Source organism: Macrosteles quadrilineatus, unplaced genomic scaffold, assembly GCF_028750875.1.
Source record: "Macrosteles quadrilineatus isolate MER2022 unplaced genomic scaffold, UCM_ALF_1.0 Scaffold_9__3_contigs__length_116548681, whole genome shotgun sequence".
NCBI lineage: Eukaryota > Metazoa > Arthropoda > Insecta > Hemiptera > Cicadellidae > Macrosteles > Macrosteles quadrilineatus.
This window is the reverse complement of record NW_026542602.1, coordinates 12,412,329-12,434,861: the sequence shown is the minus strand read 5'-3', so window position 1 is coordinate 12,434,861 and position 22,533 is coordinate 12,412,329. Positions and strand designations below refer to the sequence as shown.

General features: G+C 34.6%; 1 protein-coding gene across 2 annotated transcripts; it reads left to right on the top strand.

Moving 5' to 3' along the window:
- The first annotated feature begins 374 nt into the window (after nt 1-374).
- LOC129002969 (transmembrane protein 223-like) lies at nt 375-14,684 on the top strand. Of its 2 annotated transcripts, none has more exons than XM_054431122.1 (5): nt 375-398; nt 3,744-4,160; nt 5,227-5,369; nt 6,707-6,861; nt 13,958-14,684. In XM_054431122.1, coding segments are annotated over exons 2-5 (711 nt in total). In that variant the 5' UTR covers nt 375-398; nt 3,744-3,748; the 3' UTR covers nt 13,959-14,684. The 2 variants fall into 2 exon arrangements, with proteins under 2 accessions (XP_054287097.1, XP_054287096.1); XM_054431121.1 differs by lacking the exon at nt 375-398 and adding an exon at nt 416-527.
- The last annotated feature ends 7,849 nt before the right edge of the window (nt 14,685-22,533 follow it).

Genomic DNA, 22,533 nt, shown 5'->3' with positions numbered 1-22,533 from the left:
CGGTCCTATCCTCTTTCGGGTTAGGAAACTCTGCTTGATATACCCCAAGCAGTGAAGACACTCAATCCTGACCTTTCTCAAAATCCCATCTTACCATTAGAAATATCCCAATCTTTTTGAAAAACAAATTACAAAATAATAATATTAATAACCATGTGTGAATAATAACTATGCTAACAAAATTATTGACAATTAACCATGTGTTTTTACCAACTGTTTCAGATGATAATACTAACCCGAAGGAAGCAACCAAAATTAAAAAGTTATGTTTAAAATATTGAACTACGCGGCTGCATTGTTTTAATCGAGCAAAGCCGGCCGTTTTTGTCAAAATAGAAAAAAAAACAACAACAAAACAAAAACAAAAGACAAGACAAGACGACAAGACAAGTAACTAAGTAAGTAAGGTAGCTAATGTTAGGTTATGAAATGAATTTAGTTTCTGTTTTCTGTTGACAAAAATAATTTGAATAATATGCCTATTGTTTGAATAAGATTAGTTATTTTTGTTAACCATCGTCTAAATTGTAAGTTGTAATTTGTGTAATAGTCATAATGTCTTGATCTTTTTCGTAAAGGTGAAGTGTATGAATAATCTGTTTTCAAACTAAACAGAGGCTAACATAGTCCTAGGCTTGTCGTCCTTAAGTTGTAATAGGTTTTATTTGAATATTTCATTTGATATATACATTTTGGTTGGTTAGGTTTAATCCTAACCTGTTAGTATATAGTATGAGAGTTGCATTTTTCAGTTATTGCATAACGAACAATATTAGCGAATGCAAACATTTATTTTATTCCAAAAGTGCCGTTTTATACTTAATGTATTTTAATAGAGAGTAAAAAAGAGGAGATTTCGGCTGCACTTTACTTGACGTCCTACACTCATTTGAATGAAAATATCGATCGATTAATCGATTGCTTCATTCGATATATCGTTTGGTTAGTTAGGTAAGGTTAACCTAACCTAACTAACCAAACGATATATCGAATGAAACAATCGAATGAAAATATTGAATCGAAAAAAACAATCGAATGAGTGTAGGACGTCAAGTAAAGTGCAGCCGAGATTTCTCACTTTTTGCTGAAGTCCCCCGGAGCTAAATTTTGAACGTCAAACCCAGTAATCTCCAGCAGAGGCGGCGTTTAGGGGGGGCCTGGGGGGGCAGCTGCCCCCCCCCCACTTTCACAAGGAATATTTATCAAAATTATAAAATTATGGAATTATGTCAACAATAAATCTAGATTTTGCCCCCCCCCCCACCTCTCAAGCCCAATCGCCGCCACTGATACTCAGCCCTGACCTCTAGAATGTCGCCTACGACAGCCTCCTGAGGTCTGAGACGCCTGAGGAAACTGTGTTAGTTAGTTACGCAGATGACGTTGCAGCTTAAATAGCTGCACTTAGCGTTGAGCTTGCCCAGCTGAAACTAAATCGAGTCATGCGCACCATTAACGCATGGATGGCAGATTATGGTCTCTCACTCGCTCTGGGCAAAACTGAGATTGTGATTTTGACTATGTATAAAGAACATAAAAGTAATATTTACCCTACATTCAATAGCCCTTATTACATTTTATACCCCAATTTTTACAGCTATGTGTACCATTTTGTTTAGAGTTATAAGAACTTAGCTAAGCCGATTACTAAATAAAAAAAAAAATGGTTCAGACTGTTTTAGCGAATTCCCTTATAGGGAAGTAGCTATTACCATAGGTCTTATCTTATAGTAAGACCTAGGACTGATTTACTTTTTCATTTTGATGTCCCCAGAGGCCAAAAACACTATTCGTTCAAATTTTTATTTAAATATATCTATATATATGTACATATATAGGCCTATATACATATTTTGATAAAATTTAGTTTGAAGGTGTAAGGCGAGATAAACTTGAATAAGTTCGCGAATCAGCATGATCGGACCATGGGAACAGGGTTTAACGGGGGGTTTTATGGGGGTAAAAATGGTGTTTTCAAATTTTTACCCTTGAAACACAAAATTTATCAATTTTTGAAGAGCTTACAAAAACAAATAGTTTAGTAAGCTATATCAAACTGTTTTTTACAGTTATTGGTTGCGGAGCAAATTCAAAAAATTGTTTAGGCTATTTAAAATTCCCATGTTATTCTTATGGAGAATATTGTAAAATGTTGTAGTTGCTGGCTTGTTTATGGATATATTTTGATCAAACTTGGCAGGTTTATTTATTTTATAGGCTACTAAGCTATTAATATTTTAGTAAAAAAACACACTTTAGGCCTATTCGTTTCCCTGTAGAAGCAACCGTAGGTAGGTACTGGTTGAACTTAAATGTTAATTTAATAGATTAAGTTAATTGAAAATTAATTCAGGCAAATTGAAATTCGCTTAGGCCTAGTAGGAAGGTTTGCTGCAGCGGTGGTAATTTTGCCATTAACTTATTTTATGGGTTTTAAGTTAACTTAAGAGGAAATCACCAATAAAAAAATTTTAAAAATAAAAAAAACACCTGGAGATGCCATAATATTAGTTAGTACCTACCTGGAAACTGGTAATTGGAAACTGGCTTCTAATTTCTTCATAAAAACCCATAAGTTAAATTACAAAAAAAACTGGATTTTCAAGAAATGGCTTGGTTTTGATTGAAATTTAGTATGCCATAGCCTTTTTGATTCCTAAAGGACTGTTCACACCGGCGTAGCCAGACGTATTAATACTTTTTCGAAATACGTAGCTGACGTAGCTCTAAATGTAATTCATAGAGGGTGTTCACACCGGCGTATTAATACGTGAGCTACGGAAGCTACGGCGCTGCCGCTACGCCGGCTAGCTACGCGTAGCTCGCATCGCCGAATACGCGCATGCGCACTAGCACACCGGGCTGTCACCGCCACCCTCCCTACACCTCATAATTAATTTATTAGTGGTAAATGTTGGACTATAACATGTTCACTTAAAACTATTAAATCACATTAATCTATAACATGGTTTATTATGGTTCATATAGTGGGCTGACATTTATGAAACATTAATTAATTATATAATATATATATAATAATATATATATAATAATATATTATATTATAATTAATTATATCTAGACATAGGTCTTACTTACACCATAGACTATTTTATAATGTAATCCTTATGGATGAGCAAAATTATTGCATGTTTTCTGGTAATATTTTTTTAATATTATAATATAGCGCAAATCTTATAGCCAACTATATACGGCCTAAAATTAGAGTGAAATATTTTTGTCAATTCAGGGTACTATAAAAGCTGCAATTTAACCTTGGCAATCTTAACTGAAATTCATGAATTACGAATAAAAATAAACAATAAACTAACAAATATAAAATAATATAATGAAATAAACAGACAACAGCCGGCTCGCCGGCTACGTAGCCGTCAAACGAAGCTGCGGTGTGAACAGTGCACTGGCGACGTATTAATACACCGAATACGTCTGCAGACGTCTTGCTACGCCGGTGTGAACAGGCCTTAAAAAATGGTGCAACCCGCATTACTGTAATAATTACAGTTAAAAGTTATTGCAAATTTTGTGATTTTTCCCATACAAAATCTTAGTTGCTACCATGCTTAAGTTACCCATGATAAGGTTTGTTGACAAGCTAATGGGAGAAAGTATACCGTAAGTTATGTATCAGATTGCTGATATTGTTTATTTATTAATTTATGGAAGTTGGCAGACCAATATTGTTTGACCAATGGTGTTTATATACAACTTGCATTTTTCAGGTAAAATGCTCTACCTTAGTGTTTCCAAACTCATACCAATGTATGGGCACATTGTGAAAAATTGCAAATCAAAATTGTGCATAGTCAGTCAAAATCTGAAAATAAGATCTGTTTTGACTAGACCTAACTCAAACTTACCCAAACAAGCAGAATCAAAAACTGAACCTCCCAACATTAAGACTAACAACCAAGAGAAAGACAAGATATTGTTTTACTACGAGAATCCAAGATATTATACTATTATAAATGCATTTGCATTTGTTCAGTTTTTCTTTTGGCTACATTTATCAGAATTTTCTCTTAACAAAGGAGAAAAGCTGAAAATGGAAAGCAATGAATTCTCACCATGGTGGAAAAAAATAGATTTGGAGGATAAAAAAACGAGAAAAATAGTCGCATCATCATGTTTTTTGATTGGTAAGTTTCAAAATATTATAATTAATTATAAGTGACTACACTATCCAAATAATGCTCAGATAGAGTGGGTCGTTGTGATTTTGAAGTTAATCTTATTGGTCAAAGTGATGGAGGTAGGTCTACTCAGTATCTTCTCACCTGTAACTTAGATAAGTTTAGTGCCAAAAATAGGTGAGTCAAAAAACACACATTAAGTTAACTGTTTGAACATACTGTTTTCTGAAAAAAAAACAAACAACAAACTGTTGGTTTACAACACTAGGCCCTACAATTCTTCTTCCCTCCCTCCTCCCACATCCAAACCGAATGTCAGTAACAGGTGTTTGATTTTACCCAACTGTTTATTTCTGAGATAGGTTACCAAAAAGAGCAGGAAACGACCTCTTGTTTCTATTTGGCCAAACTGAAAACATTGTTTAAACAAAATCTAAGTTCAGCAGCAGTACCATAATACTGTTAACTGTTTTGCTTAAGTTATCTCTTGTAAATAAATATTTTGTCTCTTTGCCTTTGCAAGTTAAACTGGAGTCTCAGGTTGATTCTGTCAAAAAAAAAAATAATTTTCAAAACAGTAAGTTATGCTTCATTAAAGCTGTGTAGGCCTAACTCTTTTAGGGTTAGGATGGTTTGGGCCACATTTCCTAAAAGTGTTTTAGGTTACTCTGTAACCCACTTCAAACATCTAATATATTTTTTTAGCAATTTTAAAAGGTTTTTGACATTTTTTTCCTAAGCCCAGTACAGCATGTTACAATATATTAAAAATGGCTTGCTATGTAGTACATTTGACATTCTACATCCTGTAGCTCATAAACAAGCAACTTGGAAAGGAAATGCAAAGAATATAATAGGCTTAAAATTGTATCTACATTCTAAAAAGATCATAAAATACATATGTAAAATATTGATTGCACATTGCACTGTTTCAAAAATGGCCCCGCCATTTTCCAAATAGCAGCTAACCTTCATATGGGAACCCTCTATTTTATGGTTCACACTATATACTAAACTTGTTGTCCGTGAATACTGGTACGGTACTAAGTTTTTATTCTTGATCTCTTTCTAGGCTATCTTATTTTATCTGTGTCTTGGATTTATACACTTCGTTCAGTTCGTATGTTGGTGCTTCGCAAGGACAACAAAACTGTTTCAATAGTTACCTACGGCCCATTTGCTCGCAATAGAGTCTTGGAGGTTCCTTTGGAAAACGTAAGTATTTTTTTTTCAATATTGAGTTGTAAATATCTAATTTAATGCATAAAGTAATATTTAATCAATTTCATTTTTGGTGTTAGCCTCCTGATTACGTTGAATATATAAATTGGTGTAAATCATGCTTCTATGTAATCCAAATTGTTGCAAAGGCATGAAACTAGTTTCGATTTCACGAAGAAGTCATCTTCTGGCGTCCATGGGATGTCGTTTTTTGAAGAAAAGATTTAAAGAACATCTTCCAGGAAAAGTATGCCCGCTCAAAACCTCAACCTTTGCCGAACACTTAGTTTCCAATAATCATAATTACACAACTATTGGCAGCAACCATACTGCATATTATCTAATGACCATTTTAACAAGAATACACTTGAAGAATTAAATATAGTAATCATATCACATAGTGTTGTTACTGTCTCTCTCTTACTCATTACGTCTTATGGCGATTCCGCGTTTGCGCTCACAAAATACGCTATATCTCTGTTCATAGTGGCTCGATTATCAATTGGTTTACACAGTTGTAATCTGCATGAAATTGCGGAGATTATGGTATATGTTTTATATTAAAATAACTCTTTTTTAGATTATATTAATTCTTGAATCTACTAAGTACGGTTTGTTATTGCCAGTAAATAGATAGTTGTAAAATGAGAAGTTAACCCTTCCCGAACGGGCGAAATCATGACATAGAATGGGAAAAACAAAAAATTATAGGAAAAAAAATAAATTTGTCTTATTTGTGTTTTTTTACAAGTATAGGCCCTACATAAAATAAACACAATGGAACACTTCATACTGTCAAAATAATTTTTTACTCGCTTTTAACTATGCGGATATTTCCACTACCCTTCTGCGGATGAGTAGAAAAGCAGCGGATATATCCGCCACCCGTCTTTGAAGATGACAACGTTAGGCAATAAATAAAGGACAATATGTAAACAATAAAGACAACGTAGTGTTGAGCGCGGAACATTGAGGGGGGAGGGTAGGAGAGGTGGGTGGTGCGCGGGAGGGGGGTCGGTGCGGGAGTGAGGGGGGAGTGGGTGAGAGAAGGGGAGAGTGCGGGAGAGTGCGGGAGAGAGCGCAGCCATGGAGAGAGGAGGAAAGTGGTGCCTTGGTACCGCAAAACTTCTGGTTACTGCTGAAGCACCTGCCAGTCTGTCTAAAGAGAAGGCGGATATATCCGCTTCCCGTCCGGAACATCAAAAACCATAAGTGGATGTATCCGCCCCGTCCTTTATCGCCAAAGACTTAGGCGGATATATCCGTCACCCGTCCGGGAAGGGTTAAATATTCTGTGTTTAAGGTACGGTAATTTTATTGATATGTTTCAGATTACTACCAATGTATCAAGAGAGTTCGCCAAAACTCAGTTACCGATTAAAGTTAAAGGCAAGTGGTTCTACTACATTTTGGATGTAAAGGAAGGTAAATTCCAAAACCCTGTGCTTTTCGACCACACAGCTGGAATGAAGAGGACTTTCAAGTGGTATGTTGTAAGAGTTTCACACTTTTTTTTTACGTTTGATTTAAACTACTCACGTACGTTTGATTTAAGTTGGGCTTTTACGTTATGATTGTAACAAATGTAGCCTGATGTTTGTTATTTAACTTTTAACTGACCACTTCCTTAGCAAATACTGCAGCTGAATATTAGGTGAGTATTTATTTTATACTGCTTAAGAATAGTCCTCTTCCTTCCCTCAAGCTACTGTGAAATGCAGACATAGGAATAGGGTTGGTCGATACATCGCAATAGTATCAAAAGTTCGATTTGATTCGATACATAGAACAATCTGTGATAGACTTAGATATTAAAAACAAGATTATAACAATTATAACCTCAATGATAACTCCAGTTCAAGTCTAACATAATTTATTGTCAACATTATTATCAAAGACCCTACTACTACATATCTGGATCGGCTGATCACCACTGATAACAAAACCTGATAGCGCTGACTTTAACCCCCGAACAGGACCGGCGTTGTGGTATTTTTGTGATAGGCCTATCGTAAATAAAATATCTATTTATATGTCGTATGTGTGTAATGAAATCATCAACAAAGCTAACCAAACAGGTAATGTATTTCCTGGACTGGTGATGTGTTTGACAACTGCATTTTGCTGAAACATCTACCGGTAACACATATCTGTTACCATTTGAAACTTCATGACATGTACAGTAAACCTATAATAGTGTCTATTTTAGGAATCCTTGAGTGTAGGGGAGAGTGTTGTACCTTTGACCATCTTGTACCTTTGACTACCAGCTTTGACTATTAATACAACAACAGTCATGTGGTGAAATCTAGAGGCTGTATAGGGAAGCTAATGAAACTAGTTCATAGATCAGCCACCAGAGGACTACTTCCCAGGTTGCATTGGAGATTGAAAGCTGTGTTTGTTGGAAGATATTTTAGTCCATTCATTTTTGCTACTGAAAAGTAAATATTTGTTGACTTATTGTTTGTTTTATAAAATGTATATTTGTCAACAAATAAAATCAAAAGTGAGGGGTTATCATTTGTTGTTTATCCTCTAACTTCTCTTGGATGTTTGAAACTGATATTATCACCTATCTTTTGAGAATATACATAAAATGGCGGGAAGCGCTAGTGGTGTATCTTTGACCATTTAATGGTGGCGTTCCTTTGACCAGGTCAAAGGAACAACATCATCTGTATTCAGTGTAGTTATTACTGGTTGTTATTGAAATATGCTAATGTATTAATACTAGTAGTACGCTTATTCTGTGCGTAACAGGATGAGTGAACATGAGCGCAATAATGAAAGAGTTTACCCACACCTAGCACACTTACCGGTGTCACTGGTGTACACAATAATGTTATTTGTATGGGCAAATCAACCCATGAGTCGGGGCAAATAATGGTGAGTCAGTGACTCAAGTCGGTAGCGTCACGCGAACTTCGGGCCCAAGGCAGCAATGTCGTGAGTTCGGATCCTGATCACTGCCACTAAATTTTATCAGTACAGTTCACCTTTGTACTGTACCGGCTCACCAATTGCTTTGCTGTAAACGATCCACGCACGGGCGAGGTTAAAAGAGGCTGGACCAACCTCTTAAAAAAAAACCAAATCTCAGTCAACAACAATCCCAACTTCTCGTCCATTAATTAACCAAAGTCATTGGTAATATACGTAACGTATTTCCTGTTTCCCTCTCTTCTCATAGCATTTTATTATTGCAGATACGTTAATCTAACTGTCACAAAGAGTTCCCACACTCTGGACTGTTCACCTTGACTACTTCCTTTACCACTTCCTACGACGTGGACCTGTTCCCTCTCTTCTCATAGCATTTTATTATTGCAGATACATTAATCTAACTGTCACAAAGGGTTCCCACACTCCGGACTCCTCGCCTCGACTACTCCCTTCACCACTTCCTACGTCGTGGATCTGTTTCCCTCCCTTCCCATAGCATTTTTAGAATTGCAGATACTGTACATTATTCTAATTATCACAAAGTGTTTCTACACTCCGGAATGCTCGCCTCGACTATTTCCTTCACCACTTCCTATGTCGTAGACCTGTTTCCCTTCCTTCCTATAGCATTTTAGAATTTCAAATAGATTAATTTAACTTTCACAAAGGGTTCCCACACTCCGGACTGTTCACCTTGACTACATCCTTCACCACTTCCTACGTCGTGGACCTGTTTCCCTCCCTTCCTAGAGCATTTTAGAATTTCAAATAGATTAATTTAACTTTCACAAAGGGTTCCCACACTCCGGACTGCTCACCTTGACTACATCCTTCACCGCTTCCTACGTCGTGGACCTGTTTCCCTCCCTTCCCATAGCATTTTAGAATTGCAGTTACATTAATCTAACTATCACAAAGGGTTTTTACACTCCAGAATGCTCGCCTCGACTACTTCCATTACCACTTCCTACGTCGTGGACCTGTTTCCCTCCCTTCCTATAGCATTTTAGTATTGCAGGTACGGTATATTAATCTAACTGTCAAAAGGGTTTCTACACTCCGGACTGCTCGCCTCGACTACTTCCATTACCACTTCCTACATCGTGGACCTGTTTCCCTCCCTTCCTATAGCATTTTAGTATTGCAGGTATATTAATCTAACGGTCACAAAGGGTTTCTACACTCCGGACTGCTCGCCTCGACTACTTCCATTACCACTTCCTACGTCGTGGACCTGTTTTTCTCCCTTCCTATAGCATTTTAGAATTGCAGTTACACTAATCTAACTGTCACAAAGGGTTTCTACACTTCAGAATGCTTGCCTCGACTACTTCCATTACCACTTCCTACGTTGTGGACCTGTTTCCCTCCCTTCCTATAGCATTTTAGTATTGCAGGTATATTAATCTAACTGTCACAAAGGGTTTCTACACTCCGGACTGCTCGCCTCGACTACTACCACTACCACTTCCTACGTCGTGGACCTGTTTTTCTCCCTTCCTATAGCATTTTAGAATTGCAGTTACACTAATCTAACTGTCACAAAGGGTTTCTACACATCAGAATGCTCACCTCGACTACTTCCATTACCACTTCCTACGTCGTGGACCTGTTTCCCTCCTTTCCTATATTATTTAAATATTGCAGTTACATTAATCTAACTGTCACAAAGAGTTCCCACACTCCGGACTGCTCGCCTTGACTACTTCCATCACCGCTTTCTACGTCGTAAACCTGTTTCCCTCCCTTCCCATAGCATTTTAGAATTGCAGTTACACTAATCTAACTGTCACAAAGGGTTTCTACACTCCAGAATGCTCGCCTCGACTACTTCCGTCACCGCTTCCTACGTCGTGGACCTGTTTCCTTCCCTTCCTATAGCATTTTAGTATTGCAGGTATATTAATCTAACTGCCACAAAGGGTTTCTACACTCCGGACTGCTCGCCTCGACTACTTCCATTACCACTTCCTACGTCATGGACCTGTTTTTCTCCCTTCCTATAGCATTTTAGAATTGCAGTTACACTAATCTAACTGTCACAAAGGGTTTCTACACTTCAGAATGCTCGCCTCGACTACTTCCATTACCACTTCCTACGTCGTGGACCTGTTTCCCTCCCTTCCCATAGCATTTTTAGAATTGCAGATACATTATTCTAATTGTCATAAAGGCCCCCCACACTCCGCAGCGCTCGCCTTGACTACTTCCTTCACTACTTCCTACATCGTAGACCTGTTTCCCTATCTTTCCATAGCATTTAATTATTACAGATACGTTAATTTAACAGTCATAAAGGGTTTCCGTACTCCTTTCTTTTCACTGCTCACCTTTCCGCTTTCTTTACTACTCTCTACGTCGGGGACCTTCCCCCCCCCCTTCGCATAGCATTTTAGTATAAAAATATACCAACATTTTTGAATATTTAATATTCAATGCCAACATTAAATTGAATAATGTAAAAAGCTGCTTTGTTCTAAATATGTACATACATACCTATATACTTTTAATTAAAAGGCGAAATTTTAATACTGAACATAAACGGTATATAACTGCCGACTAATATTGTTAAGTTCAATTTATTATTATGAAAGTTGTGAGATTTAATTAGCTTAAATAACATTATTCTGAAAGCTGTGAAATTATAATGATATACATTCATAGACGCCAAACTGTTTACTCCATGAATGAAAGAGCTTAGAGTAAAAGTCGTTCTCTCTGTCTTAAGTAGACAACAAAATTGTTGGTCACAAAACGTAAACAAATAAAAAGAAGAAGAAGGTAGCTCCTAATGTTATTCTTATGGGACAAATTTAAAAATGTTTTTTTAAGTATTTTATAATTACTACTGAGCGGAATCGTCTAGAATTTTAATGGTGTCTTTACACTGGTGTCATAACTATTTGTGCAAAATTTGAACGCTATAAGTGCAACGGTTCTTGAGTTTTAGGTGCGAACACACACACACACACACATACTCCAGCGGACAACTTTTCTCCGACTCCGCTATACACGATACATAGATTCGTTCACTTCGTTCACTCATCTATTAAGCCATTGTTTTGTGGAACCGACGGGAGGTTGTCGACAAGCTCCCCAACACTGCCAAATCAAGTGGATCAGCACATCAAAGAGAATTTTTCAATTTTGGAGTGGACTTTTCATCCTACAAAATAGAATAAGCCATTTTTTAGCAAATTTTTATCTTTATGAAATTAATAATAAGCTCAATTATGTGTATCCGGTTTTATATTTTAAAAACTACCATGTAATATATTTGTTTTTTTTTACCCGTTTTGTGCTAAAATCGATATGCTGGTCAAAGGTACAACACCCACTAGTCAAAGGTACAACTGCATGTTGAACCTTTGACCACTATGTAACAAATTTTCTTTATTACTAAAAATAGGTTAAAACTTATGAAAAGGAACAAAAAAATAGTTATTCTATGGATGAAACAGTTAAGTATCATTGTTGATTATTTTTTAAATAATTGGAGTTTTCCTGTCTCTACAAAAAAATTGTAAGTGAAAACTGGTCAAAGGTACAACACTCTCCCCTACTTGGGTCTACCAATCCTACTGCAGTAAATAGAATAATGGTTCCCAGGTTATAGAAACTTTAGATATACTAATACCAATTTTAATTTAGATTTTTACCTCAGTCTGTTACAAAGGTACAAAGACTACAAAGGTAGGTATTTCAAGCCAAGTATGAATGGAGATTAGTGTAGGATGAGTGGCACGATCTTGTAGTCTTGTAACTGGCAAAGGTCGACATGTTTGTCAGACAGGACTGTTAATTAATAGTCCATACAGAATATTATATGAAAATTATAGTAATTAGGGCTACTATTTTGATATAAAATACATTATTAAAAACAAAAACTAACTACCCTTTTATAATAATATGAGTTTTAAAATGGTACTTAGTTTTCAATAATGCTATCTATAATATTAAAACGAAACAGTGTTTTTTTATTTCACGATTTTGAATCAACCACTCGACGGATTTTCACGATTTTTGTGTCGAAAGAAAGATAATTTTGAGAACTAGGGAATGTCGAAGCCATAATTTTAGTTTAGGGTCCCGGTTTTTTAGTAATTAAGTTTTAATTTTTAAAAAGTCTAGCAGCCGACGCTAAGATTCTAAACTAGCTTTTGGCATAAAATAATTTGCTTAACATAACAGCTGTAAACATTCAGCTTTTGTGTCACAAATTCAGCATTTGGATAAAAATGTAAAGACATACTTAGGATTGACTTATTTATACTATGTGTAATGCTAATCATTGAAACGTTCAATTCTTCTGTAAGAGGATGACAGATTAATTAAATATACATAGTAAAATACTAGGATGTTCAAATTATTTTTTCAAGCAATCTTTGTAATCTTCGATTTGTTTTAGAGCAATATAATTAGTTTTAACTAACAGCTGGTTAAATATAAACTATGGAACTATGAGGTTATTTTATTTTTGTCATTGATTATAGGAAATAAGTAAGATTAGTAGAGATAATTAGACCACAGTTTAAACCACAGTACAAATCGAGGCTCTGTAAACGAGTCTTAATAAAAAAGGATAAATGCATATTATTTTACTGCTCCAATTTTCAAGGCAAAATTAGAAAAATAACAAAGTTTACATGTTTTAATTCTTCATGGTAGCTTTTTGTTTACAATTAATGTTTGTCTGCTTTAACTTTGTTAAGTTATAAAGGATAGGTGTGAAGAGTAGTTTTGATGTTAGGACCCCAAAGTTAAATTATGTGTACTGTGAATTTTATTGGATACTATCGTTTTATTTTAGGTCGTTTCTATTCAGACCTACTGGAAATTGTGTATAGTAGTTGTATTGTGGTGATAATAATTATGGAAGAGGGAGGTATGCTATGGAAGGTGGTATCGTTGACTAGGTCTATACACTTCTCAATTGACTATTACCATTGACTCTATTACTCTCTCTACTGTAGGCTACTTATAATCAGTGTGCGTCTGTGCGAATCGGCTGCTAATCTCACTTCAACGCTTTTCACATCGTTGCAGAATTGCTGTTTCATTGTAAACTTATCGGATTTAAAATGGATATCGTATAGGCCTATGATGGAATCAAAACATATTTGGTCACACAACATTTGTTTACAAGATTATTTTTCACATTAATACCGCAAGAAACTTTGTCTTTATATGTGTAAACTAGCTGATCTGAATTGTACACGGTTTTAACTGACTAGGCCTACTGAATTCCCGTACGTAGGACGGGCTAACACCTTGTATTATTAATTCTGAAAGTGTTTTTTTTTATCAAAATTGTGGGACTTGGACAGCTCACAGGATGATGCTAGAGGACTCAAATTAAAGGTCTTGGTGCCAGGGTGTCGGGAAAGTATGTCCAGAAATTATGCAGATTATGTCCAAACCCAGCAGAAAACGAGATATAACAAAAAATCTCTTCCATATAAAATGCATTGTGTTTGAAAAACGTCTGTTTGTTTACATTAAACATGTGATTAGAAATGTATTATCATTTTTATTCTACTTTTAATTCTGTTGATAGAGTGTGTGAAGATTTTGTTTACTAATCAACAAATAATTTGTATTTTGATAATACAGTATGCTTTTTTTCTGTATTTCAGATGTGTTGTTGACTTCTCCCAAGAACAAGACTGAAGGAACAGTGTAGTTAATGGCAACATCTGTAACTAAAGTTATTACTTATATTCAGCTTGAATTTGAATAGTAAAAAGTAATGACGACTTTAAAAAGTTTTTATTATTGTTTTCATCATATTCCGATGTAGGACTTCAGATCTAAACCTCTATCATGCAATATAACCACAATATGTTTCGACATTCAGCTACTTCTATAAGATTTTAAAAACGATTAGATTTTGGATTTTGAAAAATATTAACTTAATTTTAAATTAATGTCACACTATTATCTTTAGTTCATTTTTCGTTTTCACCACTAGATTACTTAAATCTTTATCTGATAGTCAATATAAATTTAAAAATAATAACAACTACAGTATCATTAATTTAAAAAATAGTCATAACCCTCTTTTATCAAATATTATGATCTTAGATCTTGTTTAATGGATTGACATCAAAGACTGTACCTATTGATTTTGGCAACAATGGCAACATAATGCTGTTAAAAAGATATTGTAATAACATTTTATTGTTTCTACACCTATAAACTTAAGACATGTTAATGCAGGGGTGTGCACAATTCAATGTTATTCACCATCTGTACAATCCTTTGGTCTCACTGTATTTATTTTTAATGTTCAATAAGTAGATGTTTAGAGTGGATTTGTGTTGTAAATAGTAGATTTTCTCATGTAATATATTTATTGTAAAACAACAATGTTGTTTTTATTACCATTGACTCTGAAACTCAACAATACCAATGATTTAAACAACTTGCCCATGAATATTACAATTACAATATTACAATAGGCTAACAAGTAGCCTATTGTTTCTGTCCAATGTTTTATGAATGTATTGCTGATTGCTGTCAATATTAATTGATTTGCATCACTATAAACTAACTTCAGACTATTTACATACAACAAAATGTCAAGTGTTTGAATTTACCTATAAATATGTTCTTGTACATGTAAATTCTTGATAAAAGAAAAATTGATAGTCAACACTGGTTGAATCTGACTTCAATTCTCACATTTAACAATTAATTCTTAGCTGATGTAAATGAAGGAAAGAAATCCATACTTTTGTATTCATAGTCAATGCAATTTGCCTCTAGCTTATACTTAAACTCATTTCCTTTTATAATTTTGAAGAATCTAAGTTATAGTGTTAGTGTTAGCAAAAGGTATTTTGTGGAAAAACATTAAGTCCCACAAGAAAATAAATGATTACATTACTAAAAAAAATCAGCGCAAAGATTAATAAGATTGTCGAGATTAATGAGTTGTTGTTTTTTGGGTCATTTAAAATTTATAGAAGTTGGCAAATAATAGTACTGTGGCTGTTGTATCTTAAATATAAATAGTAATACAGTTTCCATATCTATAGTAAAATTGTCTAGAAAAACAGCATTTGTGAAAACGGTGATTTTTCAGTACAAATAAAAATACTAGTGATTGTTGACATTGTTAAATGGTCAAAGTACAATTAGTAATTCTAGTGTTTTTTACAATTGTAATGTTGCATACACTGCACCAATTGCTGTATTGCGCAAATCATCTGTGAAATACAAATACTAGCTAGACCTTCAGCCGAGCAATAACCTGCCATGACAGTTTAATTTTCCCTATTATCCTGGGTAACATCTCCATGAACTCATAATTAATTCACGTGGACTTGTGTCGTTTAACATGCAGGGCCTAATAAATACATGTGGGCCAGTAAGCATATTGGTCAGGCATGGTATTAGTTTTCAAACTTAAGTCCTTAGATTTGGCAGTTCTGAATGAAACTGTGTCTTTGTCCACTCACAATGGGAAGGTTAATGTTCTTTCTATTTAGTTTTTTCAATGTTTTGTTTCCACAAGTGAGAAGCTCTTTGCGGTTTCAAAGTGATTCAAATGATGAAGCAGAGACAAGTAAAAGTTTATTGTTAGTTGTACCTTTACTGCAGTCATTTCCATCTTTTTGTTTTATTTCTGAAAATCAACACATTTTAAATATTTTAATCGGTTATTTCCATGGTGAAAATAAAGTGTTTACTCTATTCAAGTCTGAAGTGGAATTGGTTTATAGTTGTGACAGTGTGATTATGGTGGACACTACACCTCAGCTAAGTGAAAAGGTCAGTTATAGGAGATTTAAAGGTGCTTTCTACTCACTACATACCAATAATACATCCTCTGTAAATCTAACGAAATTCAGCAATTGTTTTGAGAACAGTTCTTCACCTGAAGTGGTTGTGATGTCGTTGCAAGATGGTTCTTTTTTTGAACTGAGTCCTATATTTCCGTTTCCTCGTTCATTTTTCAAAAGTAGTGTTCAAGAAGTTATTGGCCATAGAAGCCGCTCAAATTTTGATGATTTCAAAGGGGTAAATTTAACAGGTGCTTTCATGAACTATCCTCCATTCACTATTGTCAGGAGTGAAGAGATCAAGCGTGGGAAGATTAACAATTTTTACTTATGTCTTATCTTAACAATTTTTATTTGTGTAAATTTTATGTGTGTTATTGGGAATACAAAGCAAATGTATTCGAAAACATGTTGTAAATTTGAGATTCAATGGCAAAAAACACCCATCCAAGCCAGTTTTTTTTTTTTAAAGTTTACAGAATTAGTTGTTTGATTGGTTACCATTTAAGTAGGCTTTTTTATTTTTTTTCGTCATTAACATATATTCTGCAAATTTTATTTAAAAATAAATAACTCAATGTAGTACATAATGTTTCCGCAGTTGGTTGTTACAAAAGTCAAGAGGCTACTTAAGATTTTCAAATACTAAAATAATATTATACAATATAAGGGTAGATCAATAAAAAAGTAAAAAAAAAACTTTGAAACTGTCAGTAAAACCACTTTAATCTAGTATACCATACGATATACCTACAACATATGCTAAAACTGGGCTTGTCTGTCCTCCCCCTTCCCCAAAAAAGGGGGTTACTTATCCACACATCAACACATATAGCATGGCTTGCTTGTACAGCAATCCTATTAAGATTAATGTTATTTAAATAGGAAATAAATAACATTACTTTTAGTTTTAATGAGTACTACTACCCCATAAACAAGCAACATACAGCAATTCATTTATTCTCCATTAGAATAACATGTGAATTTTTAATTTACACTTTTTTTAATGTTCTCAATAAACGTAAGGCATACAACAACACTTCAATACACTAGTTTATTTCTTTTTGCTAAGCTCTACTATATAAAATTTTTCCCTACCGTCACCCGACAAAGTTGGATTCCTTGTACTGTTTATGGTACAGAAAGCTGCTAATTGCTGCATATTTATACTTTGTCGTACGGTTTATACTTTGTCGTATGGTTTATACTTTGGCGCACATCAGGACTCCAACGAAACAACACACAGCGTGGTTCTATTATGAATGTTATCCGTGTACGCTTGGAGATAAGTTGGCAACACTTAATGAAAAATAATACTATTAGCAGCTGATTGACTATTATAACTACGATTTAACCTGTCATTTCGTGTTTATAGTTTACTAGCTGTAACCCGCGGGCTTTGCCCCGTTTAACTTCTTAATTTTTAAGATTATCTCGTTCGCATGGCTCAATCACGTCCTGGTTGAAGTTTGTTCGCTACGCTCACTCACCTTTAAGTTGGAGCTCGTTCGCTACGCTCACTCACCTTTAGGTTGGAGCTCGTTCGCTGCGCTCACTTGCCTTCAGGTTAGCTCATTCGCTACGCTAATTTGCCTCCAGGTTGAAGTTCGTTCGCTACGCTCACTCACCTTTTGGTTGCAAATTAGCTGTTGTCATAAATGTAAAAGAAATAATAGTGCTGCACCCTGTTGGTAATCCTTGTAACTTTAATGCTATTGAACATCATAGAACAGAACCAACTTGTTTAGTTGAATCAGCTGTTAAGATTCAATAATTCCATTTCTCATAAGGTTAACATGGGAAACTCCAGAGCCATTGGGGCGGAGCCCGAAAGGATTTTTGAAATAAGAATATGCCTATATGTTAATCGGGAATGTGAGCTATCATCATGCCAAATTTCAGCCCAATCCGACCAGTATTTTTCGCGTTCACTTGTCACAAACATACATCCATACATCCATACATCCATACATCTAAACTTTCTCATTTATAATATTAGTAGGATATGTTCTCTGAACTTTCTGGACTTTTCTTTTAAACGTTTTTAAAACATTCCTACGATCTTAATAAACAAGAAAATACCTGCTTTAATGCATTTTTTTAGGCGCGGAAACCACTGCAAGTTACAAAAACATACGGAACTATTTTCTCAAGTCGCGGAGCACATTGCTTGCCGAGGAAAAATTAGCGGAGTGATATGGACCGGTGACTACTTTCTCCCGTTTTTTTTTCTATTTGTGTTGCCAGCTGAACCTAAAAACGTGTTGTATAGTGTTTGAAAGACTAATTATTTGTATGCTTTATAGTGACTGTAGGAAAAATATATTGTGTAACACAAGTGAAAATGGCCTTTGCCACAGCCACCTCTAATACTAATAATAACTATAATAATAACATAACTTTGGAATGGATCAAGATTTTTAAAAACGGTTTGCGGCATTGTAATCAGGGTAAAAATCTAGTTCGAAATAATAAGCCATAACGCCACCTTTACGTTTGAAAAAAATATTTTGCATCCAATATGGCGGATCCAAGATGGCGGCCGGAAATGACCACCTTGTCAAAATGAAGTACTTAATACCCAACAATGTTTGGAAGTGGTCTGGGATTGATATTTGAAAAAATGTAGAAAAAAGATGGGGGGGGGGGACAATTAAAACTCACCCTGTATATTTCATGTATGAGTGAAAATTTAAAAACGTACGTTTTCATGTCCCTGGCCTTTTACTTCGTAGCTACTGGATTTGTAGTTTATTATTATGTGTTTTAATATTTTTGGGATGGGGGCAACATGTTACACACATTTATTTGGTTTTAAATAGGTTCTAGGTATTTTTTTCGTATTTTTAAAGTCTCGAAATTCACGACCATGACGTGTCCCTAGGGTACATTTTCCAACTTTCACGCTGTTTTTAGACTAATTATTCATGCCGAAATATATAAAGCCATATTTTTATGTCATCAATGGTTATTAAACTTACAAAAAAGGAGCATATTATAATTTTATTGTCATTGCAAACTGACTACCATGACATAATAAGTCTGTCCCTCGATTTGGTGTCACGACCATTTGGGAAAATTTTTCAACTTTGGAGCACGACAGTGGCAAGCCTGGCGTTGATGGAGTCAGTTGGTTTTAGAGACTAGTTCGGGGTGTACGTCAGGATTGTAGTGCCGGTCGTTTCGAGTTGAAAGGAGGAATTACAAGATTAATACAGGAAAGGTTGTGTTTTTTGTAATTTTGGTGTGTCCATGACCGTACATAGTCATTCGATGAAGTAGACATGGTGTTAATTTTTGTTTATAAGATATTTCAATTGCTAGATTAACCTAGAAGTCCACTTTGTATCCTCGAACATGAGGTGCAGAGCTACCGCCAGAACAGAGCCAAATAACACGTAATTTCACGACCAAAGTTTCACGACCATCGCGGGTTTTTTCACGACCTATCCAGCCTTATGGATTATAGTGTGTTTGGTCGTGACAATAACTTTAATATAATTGTAATTTGAACAGTTTAGTTCAATTGAAACACATATTTTTACTATAACTAACAGTATAATTAAAGGATTGTTTAGAAAGATTTAGATTTTTTTATAAAATTCACGACCGTACCGCTTGTCCCTGACCATCACGTTTATGATTTCTGTCATAAAAATTTCAAAAATTAAAATATCGTCATATTTTAATGTTTTATACACAAAAGAAGCACGCCTCTATACAAACATAACGATTTTTCGGGTCTCAGGTAAGTTTTTTCAGAGTTATACAAACTTAAAAAGATATTATTGGTTTTTTTTCAATTTTTTTGAGTTTTTTATTTTTTTCTAGAAAGACCAAATATACTAAAAGCTCAGTGACCTTTTTAATGTATAATGGTCATAAAAGTAAATTAGTTTATAGCAAAACATAGTTATAAAAATAATATTAACTATTTTTAATATTCATTTAAACGTCCGTTATGGTCGTGACAGGATTTTGTGTTTTTCCACTAAAGATGCTCTTTTAAAAAGAAACTACCAAAGATATTGCGTTACCATGGACATTTTATAAAACTTCAAATGTTAATGAAATCAAAAAAATAATAAAAGTTTTGAAAAAAGGGGAAAAAAATTTGCAAAGTGTGTTTCCTGAAAACGTACGTTTTTAAATTTTTACTCGTATATATTGTATAGTTCTTGAATAAAGCTTATCTGATTCTAATTATGCTCGTTCAGAATGAAAGTGCGAAATTTAGTGATTTTAGAGATCGAAAAATGGGAAAAACCTATTTTTACCTCATTGAACCCCAATATGTTGGTTTGCAAACTTCTTTGAAATTTCTTATGTTTACACTTTTGTACCTACCAAATTTCATCAAAATCGAATAATTTTTGCTCGAGTTATCATGCTAACGGACACAAACACATATATTAATCAATTTGAACAGAGGGTAATTTAACCTCTGACTTCAAAACGAAAAAGTCAATTGGTCCGGGGTTTAGGTCTTACTATAAGACCTACGGTAATTGTTTGTTCCCTTCTATATATGGGAAATTCGCTAACAACTGCTGTTTTGCTGCAGTATGACGTAAAAGCTTTTTCTAGAAATGTGAGTATTATCAATTAATCGTTTAAACATTATTGTATCCAGAAGAAAATCATATTTTTTAAAGCCCTGCCTAGAATTTATTTTTAGCTTGACTGTAGGAATAAACATAAGTACAGTGTAGAAATAAAGACGTTTAAAAAGTGAAATAGTATCTATTAATAACTTGCTGTTCTTTAAAGCAAATGGATCATCTCTTAACACAACCTCAGATGAAATCGATGGGGTAGAAGTCATGGTATTTAGAGAGCTTTCGAAGAAATTGAACTTCAATCTCCACCACATAATCCACCAACGGTGGGGTACAACAAGTCCAAACGGTACATGGCTTGACGGAGTGGGTTATGCCATGCAACAAGGTCTAGCACATCTGGCGGTTTGTGGCCTGTGGCAGATTTATTCTCTGAGTTCTTTCATAGATTTTGGTCCATCTGTAGCTGTGGTAAGACATTGTAACTATAAGAATATAAGTTTAGAACACAACAAAATAGCGACAAAGATTAGAGTAGGAAAAATAAGGTACGGTATACAAAGGTACTAATTGGATGCACAAGTTAAATTTAGGATGTTAGTTAAAGCATTTACAAGAAATCCCCTGCTTATTTTGGGCTGATCCTATTATGGATAAAAATGTTACTACTGACTCCATAATGTCTAAATATAAAAATTTTAAGCAAGCAATGTAGATGTAAATACTTAAAACCTTTGTAAAAATGAATAACAAATTGTAATGGAATTTACTTAGTTAAAATAAAAATCCTCAGAAAAGTAATAGTATATTATGTTACTAGTCCTGAAAATATGTGTTTACCAGATGAGTGTGGTGCAGGATTACCATACGAGTCCGGTAAACACATTTTGGACGAGTGACGTACGATATTTTACGCTATGCGACTCTAAGCTAACTTAACAATAAAAAATCTGTAGAATTCCTCATATATTCCCACAGGCTAAATGACTAACAATCACTACTCCTAACCTCAAAGAGAGGTTATGTATTTGTTTATAATCACTCATTGCCAAATAAAATCAGCTGGTTGTTGTCCGGTAAAAGCTCATTACAGTACAGTATTACGTAATGAAACCCCATTTGATTAAGCTGGCGGCAAACAGCTGTTATCTGGACTAAATCCTTGTGTGGGAAGTTGGTTAAAACAGTGTAGTGTGGCGTTAACTTATTTTACCTTAAAAGCTGTACACTATTTAAAATAATATAGATAACTAGCTGTTGTACCCGTGCTTTGCAACGGGAAGAGGACATAAATTAGAAACATTTTAATCTTTACATCTGTTGCATATAATAGTTACACATCCGCCAACGCATTTAGAAACAAAATTAAACTTTTATAGCCTTAATAGAAACGTTTAAGATTAAGTTATGACTTTTAAATCTGGTAAGTAGTGGATACCACCATTTTGGGTTTGATTAATTTTAAATCTTGTGTAGGCTGATATAAGAAAAACAGACCAAATCTTCGAATAAAACTTTGACGTACATGATTTACCTTCATCTACGGCTGTTATATCAGGGGTTACAGCTAGCATATCTCCCTTGATAACATATCTTCTAATTTATCATTGACATTTTAAATTTCAATTTTGAAATTGCAAAAATACTAATTATTAAATTTAAATGATTTTTTAAAATTTCACTCTTCTTTATATACCACTAGCTGGCCCGACACGTCGTCCTGTCCTAATGTGGTTTTATCTCAAATGCTCGTTCATTTTCAAGATGAGATCGTTCGCATGGCTCAATCACGTCCTGGTTAAAGTTCGTTCGCTACGCTCACTCACCTTAAGGTTGAAGCTCGTTTGCTGCGCTCACTTGCCTTCA